Source organism: Oncorhynchus tshawytscha, linkage group LG12 (assembly GCF_018296145.1).
Source record: "Oncorhynchus tshawytscha isolate Ot180627B linkage group LG12, Otsh_v2.0, whole genome shotgun sequence".
Taxonomy (NCBI): Eukaryota; Metazoa; Chordata; class Actinopteri; order Salmoniformes; family Salmonidae; genus Oncorhynchus; species Oncorhynchus tshawytscha.
Genome location: NC_056440.1, coordinates 28,753,225 through 28,772,316, shown reverse-complemented (window position 1 = coordinate 28,772,316; position 19,092 = coordinate 28,753,225). Strand labels below are relative to the sequence as shown.

The 19,092-nt window shown below is 45.7% G+C and overlaps 1 protein-coding gene across 3 annotated transcripts in view; it reads right to left on the bottom strand.

Moving 5' to 3' along the window:
* The window catches only part of LOC112262890 (probable E3 ubiquitin-protein ligase HECTD4), a 73,069-nt gene that overhangs the window by 9,171 nt on the left and 44,806 nt on the right, over nucleotides 1-19,092 (bottom strand). For 2 of the 3 annotated variants that reach the window (XM_024438720.2, XM_024438722.2), the window contains exons 36-62: nucleotides 18,878-19,067; nucleotides 18,707-18,788; nucleotides 17,007-17,209; nucleotides 13,951-14,086; nucleotides 13,615-13,797; nucleotides 13,249-13,413; nucleotides 9,165-9,334; nucleotides 8,907-9,022; nucleotides 8,670-8,773; nucleotides 8,365-8,526; nucleotides 8,076-8,224; nucleotides 7,900-7,979; nucleotides 7,568-7,731; nucleotides 7,241-7,478; nucleotides 5,546-5,682; nucleotides 5,301-5,427; nucleotides 4,946-5,083; nucleotides 4,566-4,702; nucleotides 4,307-4,467; nucleotides 4,035-4,216; nucleotides 3,308-3,513; nucleotides 3,064-3,194; nucleotides 2,725-2,930; nucleotides 2,406-2,585; nucleotides 809-2,205; nucleotides 478-685; nucleotides 160-383 (exon numbers count right to left, since the gene is read on the bottom strand). In XM_024438720.2, coding sequence (XP_024294488.2) covers nucleotides 160-383; nucleotides 478-685; nucleotides 809-2,205; nucleotides 2,406-2,585; nucleotides 2,725-2,930; nucleotides 3,064-3,194; nucleotides 3,308-3,513; nucleotides 4,035-4,216; nucleotides 4,307-4,467; nucleotides 4,566-4,702; nucleotides 4,946-5,083; nucleotides 5,301-5,427; nucleotides 5,546-5,682; nucleotides 7,241-7,478; nucleotides 7,568-7,731; nucleotides 7,900-7,979; nucleotides 8,076-8,224; nucleotides 8,365-8,526; nucleotides 8,670-8,773; nucleotides 8,907-9,022; nucleotides 9,165-9,334; nucleotides 13,249-13,413; nucleotides 13,615-13,797; nucleotides 13,951-14,086; nucleotides 17,007-17,209; nucleotides 18,707-18,788; nucleotides 18,878-19,067 — 5,576 coding nt within the window. The remainder of the gene's footprint in view (nucleotides 1-159; nucleotides 384-477; nucleotides 686-808; nucleotides 2,206-2,405; nucleotides 2,586-2,724; nucleotides 2,931-3,063; nucleotides 3,195-3,307; nucleotides 3,514-4,034; nucleotides 4,217-4,306; nucleotides 4,468-4,565; nucleotides 4,703-4,945; nucleotides 5,084-5,300; nucleotides 5,428-5,545; nucleotides 5,683-7,240; nucleotides 7,479-7,567; nucleotides 7,732-7,899; nucleotides 7,980-8,075; nucleotides 8,225-8,364; nucleotides 8,527-8,669; nucleotides 8,774-8,906; nucleotides 9,023-9,164; nucleotides 9,335-13,248; nucleotides 13,414-13,614; nucleotides 13,798-13,950; nucleotides 14,087-17,006; nucleotides 17,210-18,706; nucleotides 18,789-18,877; nucleotides 19,068-19,092) is intronic. The other variant, XM_042331569.1, reaches the window with a different exon arrangement.

The window sequence follows — 19,092 nt, the reverse complement described above, 5'->3', positions numbered from 1 at the left end:
AACATGGCTGCAGATGCATATAGATGAGTGTGTGTGTGTGTGTGTGTGTGTGTGTGTGTGTGTGTGTGTGTGTAAAATCATGTGGATGAGGCAGGGTCAATTAAGCATATATCTATTTTGTTGTCTTCAAACACTCATGGTGGGGGGGGGTGTACCAACCTGCGTCAGTTGGTCCTCCAGCACCTTCTTAGGCGGCCGTACATTAGTGAAGAAGACGTGGAGGAGGTTTCCAGTAGTCTGGGAGTTGATCTGCTCCTTGCTCAAGTAGATGTCTGACACTTTGACAGGCTTGGCTGGTGTGAGGCTGAGCATCTGCTCTGAGTGTACACAACTCTTGAAGATGTCCATCAGCACGTCTCGTGCACTTGGAACCAACTTGTCCCCTGGGAACATAGGAGAAAAGATTAAGACCCATCCAGATGTAGGACTTTTATCTGTATTGATAGAGTACAGATGATTGAGCCATAAACTACTTACCTCTGAGAGACTTGTTCAGGAAGTAGTCCTCAAGGGCGGAGCTACCCTGTGTGTCAAACAGGCTTGGGTTGACGCTGGAGGCTGTGAGGATCTCCTCATTGGTCAGTTCCATCAGCTCCTCCTCACCCTCCAGGCTGGATAAGCCAATCAAGTCGCTGCTGTTGAAGAGACTAGCGCGGATCTTTTCCACTTTGGCTCGGGCGCGAACCTACATTCAGGATGTGCAAAACAGATGAAGGACATGCAAGTCTGTCTCCATCAAAGCAAAAAATATATATAAATCAACAATATCAATATATCAAGTTCTTTGTAAAATGCACTTGTGACCCACCTCTATGACAGCATAGCCCTTGATGGGCCGGGCCAAGATGGAGTTGCTGTCCAGAGAAGTGACGGTGTACATGGAGCCCCCGTCTGACACAGAGGCTGTTTCTGCATTGTCCAGAGGTTCCCCCAGGCTGCCAAGACTGCCCAGGCTCCCCGTGCTGCACAGGGAGATATCCAGGCTCTCCTGGCTGGACACCGTGTGGGGATCCAGGGGCACTTGCTGTGGGGAGGGTACGGTCGAGGCTGCAGCCACAGGGGTGAGAAGTGGGGCAGCCAGCAGCTCCTGGTCCACAGAGAGCTCACTGGCGGTACGGGACACGCCCCCCTGAGAGGAGCTGCAGATGGAGGTCTGGCTGGTGGAGGCTGAGGCCGAGACACTCATGGCTGGAGTCAAGCAGCTGGAGCTGTCTGGGCTCTCGTTGCTGGGGAAGGGGCGCCCAGGCTCGGGGGCTGCTTTGCCGTCCAGGGGGGTGGACACTCCGGCTCCTGCCTTGGGCTTTTTAGGTTCTTCCTCCTGCAGGGGGATGAAGATCTCGTCCTTGAAGAGACCCCCGTGGGCATGGCAGGCTCTGCGGATGGCGCTGCGCACTACAGCCTCCTCCAGGTGGGTGGGGATGCCAGAGAGCACCAGCAGACGGCTGTGAGCGGTAGGTCCCACCAGGGCCTGGCAGGCGTCCGTCACAGCATCACTTGTCACACTCAGCCCCTGGGGGTCCTTGTTGGCCAGGTGACGGAGGATCATGAGCAGGGTGAGGCCACGGTGGAACCACAGCATGTCCTCAGGTTTACTACCGGCCATGTTGAGCAGGGCGCTGTCGCTCTCTGACAGACGAGCCCCTCCAGCAGAACCCCTCTTCCCTGAGGCCACTGCGGCCACTGCTGCTGCCGCACGCTCCCTCTTCATCTTCACCTTCTTACGCTTGGAGAGCAGGCTGGGGCTCTGGGGGGTCTGGCCTGGGGAGGAGGAGGAGGATGAAGAGGAGTCGCTGAGATTAGGGGCACTGGTGGAGGACAGGGCTCCCACTCCTGAGCACCCCATGTTGAGGGGGATGGTGACCTCAGCTATAGCCAGGCACACCTCCATCAGGGCGTGGAAGTAGGTGGAGAATCTGCTCTGCTCAGTCCCCAGGGCCAGGCCACCGCCACCAGAGGAGGAGCCCCCTGCTCCGGCCCCTGCAGTCACCCAGCCCTGGGTCTCCCGGTCATACAGCTTGCGGAGCTCTGTCTGCAGGGCCATGAGCACGGCCAGGCAGGGGTTAAGCAACAGAGCGATGGAGCTGGACAGGCCTGCAGGGCTTTTCCGCTGCTCCAGGTGGTGGATCTTACGGAAGAGCTCAGCAAGCAGATGGAAGGAGAGTTCCTTGACGCAGGGGGCCAGATCTGTGGTCCATAACAGCCCACCTAGAACGTCACAGACAGGAAGAGAGAGGGAACAGAAACTCTTAGAAAATAGTGACCAACTTGTCAGCACAAAACAGGATGCGATATCAGTCCCATACAACGAGTGACTGAAGGTTATGTAAAAGATGTAGACGTTGGACACCTCATGGATCGCCATGGAGGCAGACATTTCAAAGATTTTACGAAAGTGTAGCACCTACCCAGCAGCTCCACCACCTGCAGCAGCACAGACGAGGGCACAGTGTCCAGCTCCTCCTCAGAGTGCTCATTATTCTCCCCTAGCTTCCACGTCAGCAGCTGCTCAGCAAATGCCATAGCCAGGGGGAACTCCAGTGGCAGGGAGTGCAGCACCAGCACCACACCAGGAGGGGGCGACACCCCTGAGAGAGAGACAGTGAAACAAACCAAGCTATTATCAATACATGCTAATAATTTGAAACAGAGAGAAACATAATTAACATATATATGCTGAAAAGAGTTATTACTGTAAGCCAGGACTAGGGGAGATCAAGCACTCACCCAGTTTGATGTGCACTTTGTCGGTGGGGATGATGACAGTGGGGAACTGGTTGGTAGTGGGAGGGGGGGTGAGGCCTGTGTTGGAGGGTGAAGCATCCAGAGGGTAGCACACCGCCTCCATCAGGTTGAGCTGGCCGTTCCTGCGCACCTTGTGACCAAGGCCATAAACCATAACCCGCGCCCATGGGGCTTTGTACAGGGAGGAGCTAGTGGGGAAGAGAGGAAACGTGAGAGAGGCAGAAAATGGGGGCACTGTAAGACATCTAGGATGGTCAAGGGTCATGGGTTAAAATTAGATAAAGGTGATTGGAAACAAAAAAGTATGTTAAATTAGCTCACTCTTTGCGGCAGCCTAGTTGGCTCTCTTTGCAGGAGACGATCACGAAGGCAGCACCCGGGAAGTTGACATCCATGCTGACCTTTGACTCTGATACTGGGAAGTCCTCTGAAGTGAACTGCTCTGGTGCAATCTACATAATGGAACAAGGGAAATAAAGATGAACCATATTAAAACAAAAGATCTCCATCCCTGGGGAAATATACATTCAGACAGACTCGGGTCATTAGTTAACCCTGTGCAGACCTGTAGGAAGCAACAGATCTGCTTGGTGAGCTCCAACAGGCTCTCCTCCCCCTGGTGCAGGGCGCGGGTGATGGCCACGGTGAGCCACTCCCGGATGGGCTGTGCGTTGCCCTGGTAAAACAGTTCTGTGGGAGAACAGCTCTGGCCCTCCAGATTGTGGAGTAGAGACTGGGCCATCAGGATGGAGCTGGAGCTGATGGTGCCATCTGCAGGACAAACAGAGAACACTCAGCACAAAGATCATGGAAAGGTTGCCTAATAAATCAGTCTGTGATACCAGCTCGGGTAACACAGTCTGAAATAAAGCACTGCAAAAATGTTGAAAGATTTCTTACAAGCCAGAATGTCACATGCCTTAGGTGACAACAAATCGTGATAGCCACACACAGAGACCTGCGTTTTGAAGTCGGTTCAATAATATTTCCTGTGGATATTTTGTCATAAATTTCCACCGGCAGCAGGACAAAATCAGTGGACAACAGGTATATATTCAACATTTTGACTTGTAAAGGGACTGTTTGGAATTTTGGAATCTAAATGTTAGAGACGGTAGTGGATGCTTGTCCAGTCTACACTCGGATTCTTAAAAGCAGACTCCAAATCACTCCATTCATTCAATTGTACACCTAAAAATCCATGTGTTATTTCAGTCTAGTCCATTTTCTAACTTCTATTTAACCCATTATTTTCCGTGGATCATCATGTCATCCAGAGAGAGTCTGCTCACCAGGCAGAGGCGGAGCCAGCAGCTGATTGGACAGCAGCTGCAGGTGTTCCAAAGTGATGTCTCTAATGGCTGGGATGTGGAGGAGGCGGGTGAAGGTGTGGGGGCTCTTGGGGGCAAAGATGTTGAGTAGCGCCATGCGGCAGTAAAGCCGAGCCAGGGCACTCTCACAGCGCAGAAGCTCCCTGAAACACAGCAGGCCACGGGGGATGATTTACAGTTCATAGCAGTGTGTTATTTCAGTGTGTGTGTGTGTGTGTGTGTGTGTTAGTTACCTATGGATCTGGATGTTACTGCTGTCGAGATTAACAAGGCCATTGGCAGCAGTACGGCGGGACCCAACAGGGGGACGCTCCAGCATTTCAATGGGATACCAGTACCTCACCAGCACCCCCTCACTGCGCAGGTACGTCTCTACCTGTACCAGCTCATTCACCTGAAAACACAGACACACACAGTAAATAACAAGAGACAAAGCTTAACTTATTTTCGCTTTGTTTCTATGACAACTGAAGTGAAGTGTTCCACACTCACTGAGTCCACGTCCAGAACCACTCCGTGCAGGCCGAAGGTTTTCAACATTCCTCGGATGGCAAACTTGGGCAGGGCTGTTCCGCCTGTGGTGCTGTTGGTGTTGTTGCTGTCTGGACAGCGGATGACCACGGTCAAACCTGAGACGAGGAAACTACTGTATAAGTAAGGGCAAAGCCGGGTAACACTACAGCCTATATGTTCATAATGATCATTACAAAAAATTCTTAAAAGAAAATAGTGCTTCAGTAATTGTTAAATCACCTATCAGGAAAACTCCTGTGTGTAATAATGTATTTACAGTGAGGGTCAAAGGTGATGAAAACAATAACAGTTCAATAACCGAGGTCTCTGCCATGGTGGTGGGTGCAAGTGCAGGGTACCTTTGCGGACTTTATCGATGGTGAACTTGTTGGCCTCATCCTTGATGTCCTCGATGGTGGGGAGGTAGAGGTCCCGGGGGATACCCCCGTTCTCTTCATACAGGAACTCCACTGTCTGCCGGGCTATGTCAACCATGCCTGAACAACATTTCAAGCAATAAAAACACCACAAAGAACAAACGTCAAAAAGCATCCCTTCAAAAATGTCAAACAGTGGAGTCAATGGGGAGCTGCTCTTTAAACAGAGCTACAGGGTTGACCACCTCTTACCACCTGGTTTTCAGCTGAGTGTGAGTGTCCCAAGCTGCTCAAAGAGCAGAGGAGCAGAAACGAGAGACTGAACATAAATCCTCACCCAGCTGCAGTGCTCCCTTGATCTGGTCCAGACCGGACTTCCTCTCTGCCTCATTGCGGAAGCGACGGCGGATGGTGGGGAACACCTTGGTCTCCCAGGCCTTCACCAGCAGGGCATAGTGGTCCTCCTGGGTGGGTGAAACAGTACATTCATGCCAACAGTGAAAATCCAGGATACCAAAAAGTGAATGTGTTATTTGAAGGCTCTTCTCAGAACAATAAGCACCAGAAAGATATTCAACTCACCCTGGGAACATCGTCATCATCTTCGTCATCACTCTCGTCGTCAGCGATAGGCGGGGGGTGTGCTTCAGGCCCTGAGGTGACCAGGTTCTCGTAGCTCAGCTCTACCTTGTAGAGGCACGACGAGTCACTGTTGTACTCTGTCTCGACAGGGGAGGACAAACAACAAAGCCAGTTCTTACAAATGCTACCAACTGGGAGACATATACACAGACCAGACAGTGAGGGTGAGGATTAGGGCTGCGGGGTGGGGTGGGGTGGGGTGACCAAACAGCAAACGCAACCAACTGGGAGACATATACACAGACCAGACAGTGAGGGTGAGGGTTAGGGCTGCGGGGTGGGGTGGGGTGGGGCGGGGTGGGGTGGGGTCGACCAAACAGCAAACGCTACCAACTGGGAGACATATACACAGACCAGACAGTGAGGGTGAGGGTTAGGGCTGCTGGGGTGGGGTGGGGTTGACCAAACAGCAAACGCTACCAACTGGGAGACATATACACAGACCAGACAGTGAGGGTGAGGGTTAGGGCTGCGTGGGTGGGGTGGGGCTGGGGTGGGGTGGGGTGGGGTGGGGTGGGGTCGACCAAACAGCAAACGCTACCAGCTGGGAGACATATACACAGACCAGACAGTGAGGGTGAGGGTGAGGGTTAGGGCTGCTGGGCGGGGTGGGGTTGACCAAACAGCAAACGCTACCAGCTGGGAGACATATACACAGACCAGACAGTGAGGGTGAGGGTTAGGGCTGAGGGTTGGGAGACATATACACAGACCAGACAGTGAGGGTTAGGGCTGGGCGGGGTGGGGTTGACCAAACAGCAAACGCTACCAGCTGGGAGACATATACACAGACCAGACAGTGAGGGTTAGGGCTGCGGGGCGGGGTGGGGTTGACCAAACAGCAAACGCTACCAGCTGGGAGACATATACACAGACCAGACAGTGAGGGTGAGTGGCGGGGTGGGGTGGGGCGGGGTGGGGTTGACCAAACAGCAAACGCTACCAACTGGGAGACATATACACAGACCAGACAGTGAGGGTGTGAGGGTGAGGGTTAGGGCTGCGGGGCGGGGTGGGGTTGACCAAACAGCAAACGCTACCAACTGGGAGACATATACACAGACCAGACAGTGAGGGTGAGTGGCGGGGTGGGGTGGGGTCGACCAAACAGCAAACGCAACCGAGGACTGAAATCACACCAGGTTAAAAGGACCAATGCATCTGTTTTCGATATCAAATCATTTCTGGGGAACATTTAAGTACCTTACTGTGATTGTTTTCAATTAAAATGGTCAAACATTTCAAGGAATAATTTTGCTAGGACTGTCTGGGAGTGGGGAGGAGAACACTGAAAAGTTGCTGTTATTGGCAGAGTGGTTTGGAACTCTATCTTGTTGGTATATTAACTAATTTACCGCCTAATGATGTCACTAGGAAGGCCAATACTCCATCCCACCAAAACAGGCAGACATTTCAGACAGTATTTTCAAACAGCTCTTACACTAAAAGGATCAAAATCATTTACACAATTTCACAGTATTATTTAACCTCAGTGTGACAATATATTTAAACACAGGAAAATCACATTTTTGACTGCACTGGGCCTTGAAATAAAACAACACATTTTAGGTTATGCGACCGGAAAGTAACTGAAACACATGCATTTGGTGAAAGGGGAAAGTGAAAGGAACATACGTTGCTGGGCAACTGCTACCGCGGCGATCCGACAGGGAGGTCCGTGGGATCCAGAGTCAGATGCCACACTAGCACCCGCATCATTGTCACTGTCGGATGCCATGGCGAATGGGAGGGCCTCGAAGTTGGCACTGATTTCCTCTGCCAGGTCAACACAAAAGTCAGCAGCATTGCGGTGTGCTTGGCCCTCTGCGTACGCAAATGCCCGGCAACCAAAGTTGGCACGAATCTTTGTGTTCTAAACAAAATGCAAAACACACCATGATGACATACAAGCTGCATTAATTAGGCTTTATCTTCTTTAACTTGTTATCTTGTTTTACCCACCTTCTTCTGAATGTGCACCAGAGGCCACATGCCCCCTGCTACATCCTCCAGGAAGGGGCTGAGGCGGTGGCCGCAGTAGGTGAAGTAGACCCGCCCTTTAGAGACCTGGCCAGGGGGTGGAGGGGTGTCCTCAGAGCGCTCCCAGCCAATGCCCGCCACATCCCCTGTAAGCAGGAAGAGAATGGTCACCATCCAAGATACAGTTCAAAATCAGATGTTTCACCAAAATGTTATAAATATGCAATACACATGGGTTCCATAAGCAAAAACAGTCAAAAATAGGAGGTAGGTGATATTATGAAACTAGATGAGAGGATTGTTTCCCATCTCACCAGGAAGTAGGGCTACGTCCAGCCTCACACTCTTCCACTGCAGCAGACTGGAGCCATTATAGTGCACAGCCCTGCCATTACTGAAAGGGAGAAACACAGAGACAGCACTCAATCTCAGACAGGGCAGTGGGAAACCTCACAGAGATTACATATGTCAAAGCCATAGGAGCATATACTTGTGAAAGAGGCAGGTGCCAACAGGGTTGGTCCATGCTCCGTCTCTCTTCTCCGCCTCTGTGGCAAAGCCAAAAGACACAATAGGGCCGCTGTCGTCTTCCGAGTCTCCATAGGAGACAATCTCTATTTCCCAGTAAAAGGAAGGAGCCTACAGGAAAAAGAGGGAGAGGAATTTAAAGATTCCAAATGAGTTAGCCTGCTTCATAAGCATGCAAAACTGAATTATCATTAATATAAAACCTAGCATGTGCCATTCCCAAGACATCCAGTAAGTGTAGGGGTGCCTACCTGAACAGGTACAGGTGAGGTGGCATAGATGAAGGTTCCCCTGGGCAGGCCTCCTCCAGCGCTGGGGTCGGCCAGGAAGGTGACGGAGGTAAGGCGAGATGAGAACATGCAGGCACGCACTGGAGGGAACACCCTGGTTGGACTCCATGTAATCTCCTTGGGCTTAGGGAGAGATATAGACCGGAGCAGAGAGCGTTACAAGGCTCCACAAACTTTAAACTGAATCCCTTCATCCCTCAAAAAATCCTAGTATGGTTTTGTGTCAGTTATTCGATCAGTAGATCAATGAGTACAGCGACACCCACCTGGCACCTGTCTGTCTGGAGGGGAGGGGGTGGCGGTCGAGCGCAGTCTCGGTACAGCATCCTCACTCGCTCACACTGTGCCTCGACCATGCCCAGACGCTCCCCTGCACAACACAGCAGAATCAATACTACGGTCATAGAGAAAATATGGCCAGTAAAAGTACAGTCATGCTGCATTGTAGAAGTTGTGTCATCATTGAGCACTATGCTACTGGGTGACAGTGGGTGGTCACTCACCAGGACTGCACTCCTGGGCCACTAGGTTAAGCACCTCCACAGCAGCAGGACACTGCTGAATGAACTCTTCACAGAACGAGCTGTCCTCCAGGAGCTGGGCCATTACCAGACATGCCCTGGGTGCCAAACACAACAGACACATTTAAACCTGCACACTAACTAAGCAAAACAAATGTATGACATACAGGTGCAGACACACACTTGGAGGAGCAGCAAAACATCTTGACCGAGGTAATTTCCTCCTTAGTGATCCCTTACCTGGTCCTGATTTCAGCCAGCAGGCGGACAGCGGCCATGACAGGACTAGAGCCATCTCCTGAGGCGGGGAGGGAGGTGTGGATGGACAGACTACCCTCCTGTGGCAGGAGCATGGACTGTACCGCCTGCACCACCTTCTCTGTGATAGACAGCTTGTAGAGGGGCAGCGCCTGGGAGAGAGAGGGGGAGTGGGACATTGATGAGAAGAGAACATTAAATGAGTCTACTGCCATCATGCATTAAAGCCTTATGTGCACTTGCATCAATTCCAGTCGATTTACATGTGTTAGTTGTATGTGTTAGTTACACGTGTTAGTTGTATGTGTTAGTTGTATAGGTTAGTTACATGTGTTAGTTGTATGTGTTAGTTGTATGTGTTAGTTGTATGTGTTAGTTGTATAGGTTAGTTACATGTGTTAGTTGTATGTGTTAGTTGTATGTGTTAGTTGCATGTGTTAGTTGTATGTGTTAGTTACATGTGTTAGTTGTATGTGTTAGTTGTATGTGTTAGTTGCATGTGTTAGTTGCATGTGTTAGTTACATGTGTTAGTTGTATAGGTTAGTTACATGTGTTAGTTGTATGTGTTAGTTGTATAGGTTAGTTACATGTGTTAGTTGTATGTGTTAGTTACATGTGTTAGTTGTATGTGTTAGTTGCATGTGTTAGTTGCACGTGTTAGTTACATGTGTTAGTTGTATGTGTTAGTTGCATGTGTTAGTTGTATGTGTTAGTTGCATGTGTTAGTTACATGTGTTAGTTACATGTGTTAGTTACACGTGATTGTTGTATGTGTTAGTTGCATGTGTTAGTTACATGTGTTAGTTACACGTGTTAGTTGTATGTGTTAGTTACATGTGTAAGTTGTATGTGTTAGTTGCATGTGTTAGTTACATGTATTAGTTACACATGTTAGTTGTATGTGTTAGTTACACGTGTTAGTTACATGTGTTAGTTGCATGTGTTAGTTGTATGTGTTAGTTGTATGTGTTAGTTGCATGTGTTAGTTACATGTGTTAGTTGTATGTGTTAGTTGCATGTGTTAGTTACATGTGTTAGTTGCATGTGTTAATTGTATGTGTTAGTTGCATGTGTTAGTTGCATGTGTTAGTTGCATGTGTTAATTGTATGTGTTAGTTGCATGTGTTAGTTGCATGTGTTAGTTACATGTGTTAGTTGCATGTGTTAGTTGCATGTGTTAGTTGCATGTGTTAGTTACATGTGTTAGTTGCATGTGTTAGTTACATGTGTTAGTTGTATGTGTTAGTTGTATGTGTTAGTTACATGTGTTAGTTGTATGTGTTAGTTACATGTGTTAGTTGTATGTGTTAGTTACATGTGTTAGTTGTATGTGTTAGTTACATGTGTTAGTTGTATGTGTTAGTTTACATGTGTTAGTTGTATGTGTTAGTTACATGTGTTAGTTGTATGTTGTTGTATGTGTTAGTTGTATGTGTTAGTTGTATGTGTTAGTTACATGTGTTAGTTGTATGTGTTAGTTGTATGTGTTAGTTGTATGTGTTATTGTATTTAGTTGTATGTGTTAGTTACATGTTTAGTTGTATGTGTTAGTTACATGTGTTAGTTACATGTGTTAGTTACATGTGTTAGTTGTATGTGTTAGTTACATGTGTTAGTTGTATGTGTTAGTTGCATGTGTTAGTTACATGTGTTAGTTGCATGTGTTAATTGTATGTGTTAGTTATGTGTTAGTTGCATGTGTTAGTTGCATGTTAATTGTATGTGTTAGTTGCATGTGTTAGTTGCATGTGTTAGTTGCATGTGTTAGTTACATGTGTTAGTTGCATGTGTTAGTTACATGTGTTAGTTGTTATGTATGTTAGTTACATGTGTTAGTTGTATGTGTTAGTTGCATGTGTTAGTTACATGTGTTAGTTGTATGTGTTAGTTGTATGTGTTAGTTGCATGTGTTAGTTGTATGTGTTAGTTGCATGTGTTAGTTGCATGTGTTAGTTGCATGTGTTAGTTACATGTGTTAGTTGCATGTGTTAGTTGTATGTGTTAGTTGCATGTGTTAGTTAATTGTATGTGTTAGTTGTATGTGTTAGTTGCATGTGTTAGTTGCATGTGTTAGTTGTATGTGTTAGTTGCATGTGTTAGTTGTATGTGTTAGTTACATGTGTTAGTTGTGTGTTATGTGTTAGTTACATGTGTTAGTTGTATGTGTTAGTTACATGTGTTAGTTGTATGTGTTAGTTGTATGTGTTAGTTGTATGTGTTAGTTGTATAGGTTAGTTACATGTGTTAGTTGTATGTGTTAGTTGTATGTGTTAGTTGTATGTGTTAGTTGTATGTGTTAGTTGTATGTGTTAGTTGTATGTGTTAGTTGTATGTGTTAGTTACATGTGTTAGTTGTATAGGTTAGTTACATGTGTTAGTTGTATGTGTTAGTTACATGTGTTAGTTGTATGTGTTAGTTACATGTGTTAGTTGTATGTGTTAGTTGTATGTGTTAGTTACATGTGTTAGTTGTATGTGTTAGTTGTATGTGTTAGTTGCATGTGTTAGTTGCATGTGTTAGTTGTATGTGTTAGTTGTATGTGTTAGTTGTATGTGTTAGTTGTATGTGTTAGTTGCATGTGTTAGTTGTATGTGTTAGTTACATGTGTTAGTTGCTGTATGTGTTAGTTACATGTGTTAGTTGTATGTGTTAGTTGTATGTGTTAGTTGTATGTGTTAGTTGTATGTGTTAGTTGTATGTGTTCGTTACATGTGTTAGTTGTATGTGTTAGTTGTATGTGTTAGTTGTATGTGTTAGTTACATGTGTTAGTTGTATGTGTTAGTTGTGTTAGTTGCATGTGTTAGTTGCATGTGTTAGTTACATGTGTTAGTTGCATGTGTTAGTTACATGTGTTAGTTGTATGTGTTAGTTGTATGTGTTAGTTACATGTGTTAGTTGTATGTGTTAGTTACATGTGTTAGTTGTATGTGTTAGTTACATGTGTTAGTTACATGTGTTAGTTACATGTGTTAGTTGTATGTGTTAGTTACATGTGTTAGTTGTATGTGTTAGTTACATGTGTTAGTTGTATGTGTTAGTTACATGTGTTAGTTGTATGTGTTAGTTACATGTGTTAGTTGTATGTGTTAGTTACATGTGTTAGTTGTATGTGTTAGTTACATGTGTTAGTTACATGTGTTAGTTGTATGTGTTAGTTACATGTGTTAGTTGTATGTGTTAGTTGTATGTGTTAGTTGTATGTGTTAGTTGTATGTGTTAGTTGCATGTGTTAGTTGTATGTGTTAGTTGTATGTGTTAGTTGTATGTGTTAGTTGTATGTGTCCGTTACATGTGTTAGTTGTATGTGTTAGTTGTATGTGTTAGTTGTATGTGTTAGTTACATGTGTTAGTTGTATAGGTTAGTTACATGTGTTAGCTGTATGTGTTAGTTACATGTGTTAGTTGTATGTGTTAGTTACATGTGTTAGTTGTATGTGTTAGTTGTATGTGTTAGTTGTATGTGTTCGTTACATGTGTTAGTTGTATGTGTTAGTTGTATGTGTTAGTTGTATGTGTTAGTTGTATGTGTTAGTTGTATGTGTTAGTTGTATGTGTTAGTTGTATGTGTTAGTTACATGTGTTAGTTGTATAGGTTAGTTACATGTGTTAGCTGTATGTGTTAGTTACATGTGTTAGTTGTATGTGTTAGTTACATGTGTTAGTTGCATGTGTTAGTTACATGTGTTAGTTGCATGTGTTAGTTGCATGTGTTAGTTGCATGTGTTAGTTACATGTGTTAGTTGTATAGGTTAGTTGTATAGGTTAGTTACACGTGTTAGCTGTATGTGTTAGTTGCATGTGTTAGTTGCATGTGTTAGTTACATGTGTTAGTTGTATAGGTTAGTTGTATAGGTTAGTTACACGTGTTAGCTGTATGTGTTAGTTGCATGTGTTAGTTGCATGTGTTAGTTGCATGTGTTAGTTGCATGTGTTAGTTGCATGTGTTAGTTGCATGTGTTAGTTGTATAGGTTAGTTACACGTGTTAGCTGTATGTGTTAGTTGCATGTGTTAGTTGCATGTGTTAGTTGCATGTGTGACTTCTCTAACCTTCCCTGTCCTTACCTCAGAGCGGGGAGTGCAGAGGCGGGAGATGGGCACTGTCAGGATGTCGGAGGCCTTGCAGGCCTTCCTGTACTCGCAGGAAGGGAACTTTACTGTGGCGAGGCCTTCCTGCTCATTGATGGACATGACCAGGCCCACGCTGTCCAGCACTCCTTTACCCACCACCTGAGGAAGCAGAGGGACCATGAAGAGAAACATTCACTGATAGACCATTCACTACTATAGATCTTTCTGCCCACAGCATTATTGGCCTGGTATAGTGTTGTTGGCATGTGAATGTTGGCATGTGAATTTCAGAGACAGGTACAATTTGTATTGCTAAGTCTTCTAATGGATCTATCAACTTCTGCTCATCTCCTAACCCACCTGGACCTCTGAGCCGATCTTGATGGTCTCCTTGAAGCCTCCGAGGGCGCAGAGTGCCGCCACAGCCTGCCTGCCGATGGCCTGGAGTTTGGCCAGCTTCCTGCTGCTGCTGCTACCGTTCTCCAGGATGCTCTCAGCATACTTCCCCAGCTGTGGGATGAACATCAGTGCTCTGGACAGCACCTGGCACAGTCATCAGCAGCGTTAAATCCATGTGTTATCACTATGACCTTCATATACAGTATATTCTTAGAATTACATGGATCTAGCATTGCAAGTAGATCTCAAAATGGCTGCAGCTGCCTCCAAAACTTATGCATTCTGATGGTGCTTTACCTTCTCTGCAGTGCTGGTCCAGATCTGGGCGGTGTTGGACTCGGGAGCTGTGAGCAGGCTGTGCAGCAGGGCAATAACCTCAGCAGCCATACTGTTGGCCACATGGCCACTGATGAAGGGCCTGATTGGGTCGGACCTGAACAGGGAGAGAGGAGACCGCTCAGAACCACTATCCCCGGTGTTATTTTTTAAACATTTTTTACCTTGACACATTTTGGGGACTAAACTATTTTTCATTATTAAAAGGTTTCTTTATTATAAAAAATACTTTGATATTTTTGGGGTGGTTATTTCATTCCTAGGCTTTTTTCCCTTTCTCTTTATTTAAAAAATATATATATCATAGGCATGCAATACCATTGACAGCTGTTACAAATATGCATCCCACAATAGGGGAGTGGGAGCTAAAGGTTCATTGTCCCCAAGAACACCTCACCATTTTCAGCCCACTACCTCAGTGCGGTGGACACACAGAAGCGTACAAACAAGCAATTACCCTAACAAATTACAAAGAACATAAACATGAATTACATACAAAAAATACCACAAAAAATACAACTAAACAAACAAAAGAACCAACAACTACAATTATCATACGACTGGCGATCCAGGACCACCTTTCCTTTGTCTACGAAATCAAATCAGGCCCATCCCTCGGCGACCTCCCACTTTCTTTTGCAATCAAGCCTTCTAGTGTATAATAGAGTTCGACAGTTCTTTTAAAGAATCCAATACTAACATATTTGTTTTCTGAGTTTTAAAAATGAAAAACTTCCCCAGCTGAGCCAAGAGATTGTATATCGTGTTGCATCTGTCCCTTAAGTCACCCAATAGAACTGTTTGTGGAGAGATCAAAAACAGGGAGGAACCACTCTTGTACTTTTGCCCAAAAGTTAGCAACTATGGGTCATTATCAGAAGATGTGGAACAAAATCCTCTACTTCCACACCACAAAAAAGGCACAAATAAGAATCTTCAATACCCCATATTTGTAACTTTCGAAGACCAAACAAACACGTAACAAAAACAGAGGGTTGAAACCCAACCAAAAGAGCGAGGAGTACCTTGAATAAAAAACACACGCACAATGATTAACACACGGGGCGAGACCCGTAATCATCTGCGCAAACCACACGGGCACGAAAGCCCAAAACACACAGCAAAGGTACTCACACACACCAATGGACATTGTAACAATAATGGACAGCACCACGGTGAACAAAGGGCACATATATACAAACACAATCAGTGGGAATAGGGGCCAGGTGTGTGCAATGAACGTTCCAGAGGGATCCGTGACAGTAACATAGTAGAGGGATCCGTGACAGTAACAAAAATGTATACAATATCTTCAATTGAAACATTCAGATAGTGGAGTCTAATGATGTTTTATAAATCAAACCAAAAACCTGCTTCTAAGGGATGGGAGTATCAAAATGATACATTTTTACACATTTTCTCTCGTTAAACATCTGAGATTTAATATGCCTACAAACAGTTTCTATTTTCTTTCCCTTAACTTTTTCTTCCATTCCATTGGAATTTTTTATTTTATTTTTCATCTTTATTTAACCAGGTAGGTTAGTTGAGAACAAGATCTCATTTACAACTGCGACCTGGCCAAGACAAAGCAAAGCGACAAAAACAACAACACAGAGTTACACAAACAAACATACAGTCAATAACACAATAGAAGAATCTACGTACAGTGTGTGCAAATGTAGAAGAGTAGGGAGGTAAGGTAATAAATAGGCCGTAGAGGCGAAATAATGACAATTTAGCATTAACACTGGAGTGATAGATGTGCAGATGATGATGTGCAAGTAGAGATACTGGGGTGCAAAAGAGCAAGAGGATAAATAACAATATGTGGATGAGGTAGTTGGATGGGCTATTTACAGATTGGCTATGTACAGGTATAGTGATCGGTAAGCTGCTCAGACAGCTGATGCTTAAAGTTAGAGAGGGAGATATAAGACTCCAGCTTCAGTCATTTTTGCAATTTGTTCCAGTCATTGGCAGCAGAGAACTGGAAGGAAAGATGGCCAAAGGAAGTGTTGGCTTTGGGGATGACCAGTGAAATATACCTGCTGGAGCGCGTGCTACGGGTGGGTGTTGCTATGGTGACCAGTGAGCTGAGATAAGGTGGGGCTTTACCTAGCAAAGACTTATAGATGACCTGGAGCCAGTGGGTTTGGCGACAAATATCTAGTGAGGGCCAGCCAACGAGAGGATACAGGTCGCAGTGGTGGGTAGTATATGGGGCTTAGGTGACAAAACAGATGGCACTGTGATAGACTACGTCCAGTTTGCTGACTAGAGTGTTGGAGGCTATTTTGTAAATGACATCACCGAAGTCAAGGATCGTATTCTTTTGCTGCCAGTAACTGATTTGACTTATGATTTGTACCTGCACTGAGTATACAAAACAGTAGGAAAACCTTCCTAATATTGAGGTGCACCATTCTAAGTGCTAAACATTTTGCTAGAATACGGGTGTCACAGCACAATAGAGCGAGATGTCTCCAGTTCAGGTGTACAGGGCTTTTATATTAGCCATTTGCCTCATGCTCCAATAGTAATGAAACCAGGCCCTCTCTTTGGGTTGTTGATAGTTCTCCCTGTTCAAATGAAAAAGCATGCAAGCAAAGGTTCTTTGATTTCTGTAAAAAATAATAATAATAATTTGCCCATTCCGAAAGAGTTCATTGCCATTAGTAGTTAATCATCAGCTGTCAACCTCTCATAACATAAGTACAAACATTATCCTAAGTGGATATTATCATAGTCTTCAGTGAAGAAGACATTGCAATAAATTTCTGATAACAGGGTTGGATGCTCCTCGAAATAAAAAAATGAAATATTGTACTTGCACCTGTAATATCTAGTGGGGTAATGATAAATGAAGCCCTAGAGAGGAATGCAGTTATGTGACAGTTTTCTTATGTTCTACTAGTATTACTAGTGGAACAGTGTGATGATAGTTTCTAATCCACTAGTATTACTGTTATGAAAAATGCATAATCTAATGTTTGCACAGCTCGAGTCAGACTGACCTGGCCAGTTCAGAGTTCCTGTCCCGACACACAGCGGTCTGAGCGCTCTTCTTCTTGTCCCCCGTGGTGACTCCTCCAGCAGCCTCCTGTGCCAGAGCCTCCACAGGCGGGCCCACGCTCACTATCAGCCCAGACTGGGCCCACTTATTGGCCTTCCTCAGGGCGGCTGCAGCCTCCTCTGTGATTACCTCACAGCTACCACTCTGGTGGGGTGAAGGAGCAGATCAGCCAGGAATAATGGTATGATTTTTATTTTTTTATATATTTTTTTATTTCACCTTTATTTAACCAGGTAGGCTAGTTGAGAACAAGTTCTCATTTGCAACTGCGACCTGGCCAAGATAAAGCATAGCAGTGTGAACAGACAACACAGAGTTACACATGGAGTAAACAATTAACAAGTCAATAACACAGTAGGAAAAAAAAGGGGTCTATATACATTGTGTGCAAAAGGCATGAGGAGGTAGGCGAATAATTACAATTTGCAGATTAACACTGGAGTGATAAATGATCAGATGGTCATGTACAGGTAGAGATATTGGTGTGCAAAAGAGCAGAAAAGTAAATAAATAAAAACAGTATGGGGATGAGGTAGGTAAAAATGGGTGGGCTATTTACCAATAGACTATGTACAGCTGCAGCGATCGGTTAGCTGCTCAGATAGCAGATGTTTGAAGTTGGTGAGGGAGATAAAAGTCTCCAACTTCAGCGATTTTTGCAATTCGTTCCAGTCACAGGCAGCAGAAAACTGGAACGAAAGGCGGCCAAATGAGGTGTTGGCTTTAGGGATGATCAGTGAGATACACCTGCTGGAGCGCGTGCTACGGATGGGTGTTGCCATCGTGACCAGTGAACTGAGATAAGGCGGAGCTTTACCTAGCATGGACTTGTAGATGACCTGGAGCCAGTGGGTCTGGCGACGAATATGTAGCGAGGGCCAGCCGACTAGAGCATACAAGTCGCAGTGGTGGGTGGTATAAGGTGCTTTAGTGACAAAACGGATGGCACTGTGATAAACTGCATCCAGTTTGCTGAGTAGAGTGTTGGAAGCAATTTTGTAGATGACATCGCCGAAGTCGAGGATCGGTAGGATAGTCAGTTTTACTAGGGTAAGTTTGGCGGCGTGAGTGAAGGAGGCTTTGTTGCGGAATAGAAAGCCGACTCTTGACTTGATTTTCGATTGGAGATGTTTGATATGAGTCTGGAAGGAGAGTTTACAGTCTAGCCAGACACCTAGGTACTTATAGATGTCCACATATTCAAGGTCGGAACCATCCAGGGTGGTGATGCTGGTCAGGCGTGCGTGCGGGTGCAGGCAGCGAACGGTTGAAAAGCATGCATTTGGTTTTACTAGCGTTTAAGAGCAGTTGGAGGCCACGGAAGGAGTGTTGTATGGCATTGAAGCTCGTTTGGAGGTTAGATAGCACAGTGTCCAAGGACGGGCCGGAAGTATATAGAATGGTGTCGTCTGCGTAGAGGTGGATCAGGGAATCGCCCGCAGCAAGAGCAACATCATTGATATATACAGAGAAAAGAGTCGGCCCGAGGATTGAACCCTGTGGCACCCCCATAAGAGACTGCCAGAGGACCGGACAGCATGCCCTCCGATTTGATTAATGAACACGCTTTCACAAGTAAAAATGTTTCTTTCACTTAGTGACAGCCAAATGACATATGAAGCCACATTAAACAGGCCTGACCTTGGTCATGTCTCTGTCCATCTTCACCACTTTCTCCATGTTTGCTCCAGTTCCAAGGCGGAATGGCCGGCCCTCTGAACTGCTGCAGGCCACCAGAAAGAAGGTGTCAGAGAAACTTTATGGATGGTTTGGTACACAAAAGGTGTCAGGAGGTATTATGATGAGTCTTACCTGAGCAGTGGCTGGAGCACCTCATGAGAGGACTGGTCCTCCCTCTTGTGGATAAAGATGGACAGTTTGCCATCCACAGCCTCGCTCTCCTCCCCCGCATCCTTATCAGACTTCAGGGTTCCTTTGGGGCTGGAGCGGCTCAGGCTGGTGTCTGGCTCTGAGGAGCTGGGGGACAGCAGGGTCTGGCAGCCTGGTGAGGGACATGGTGTTAGAAA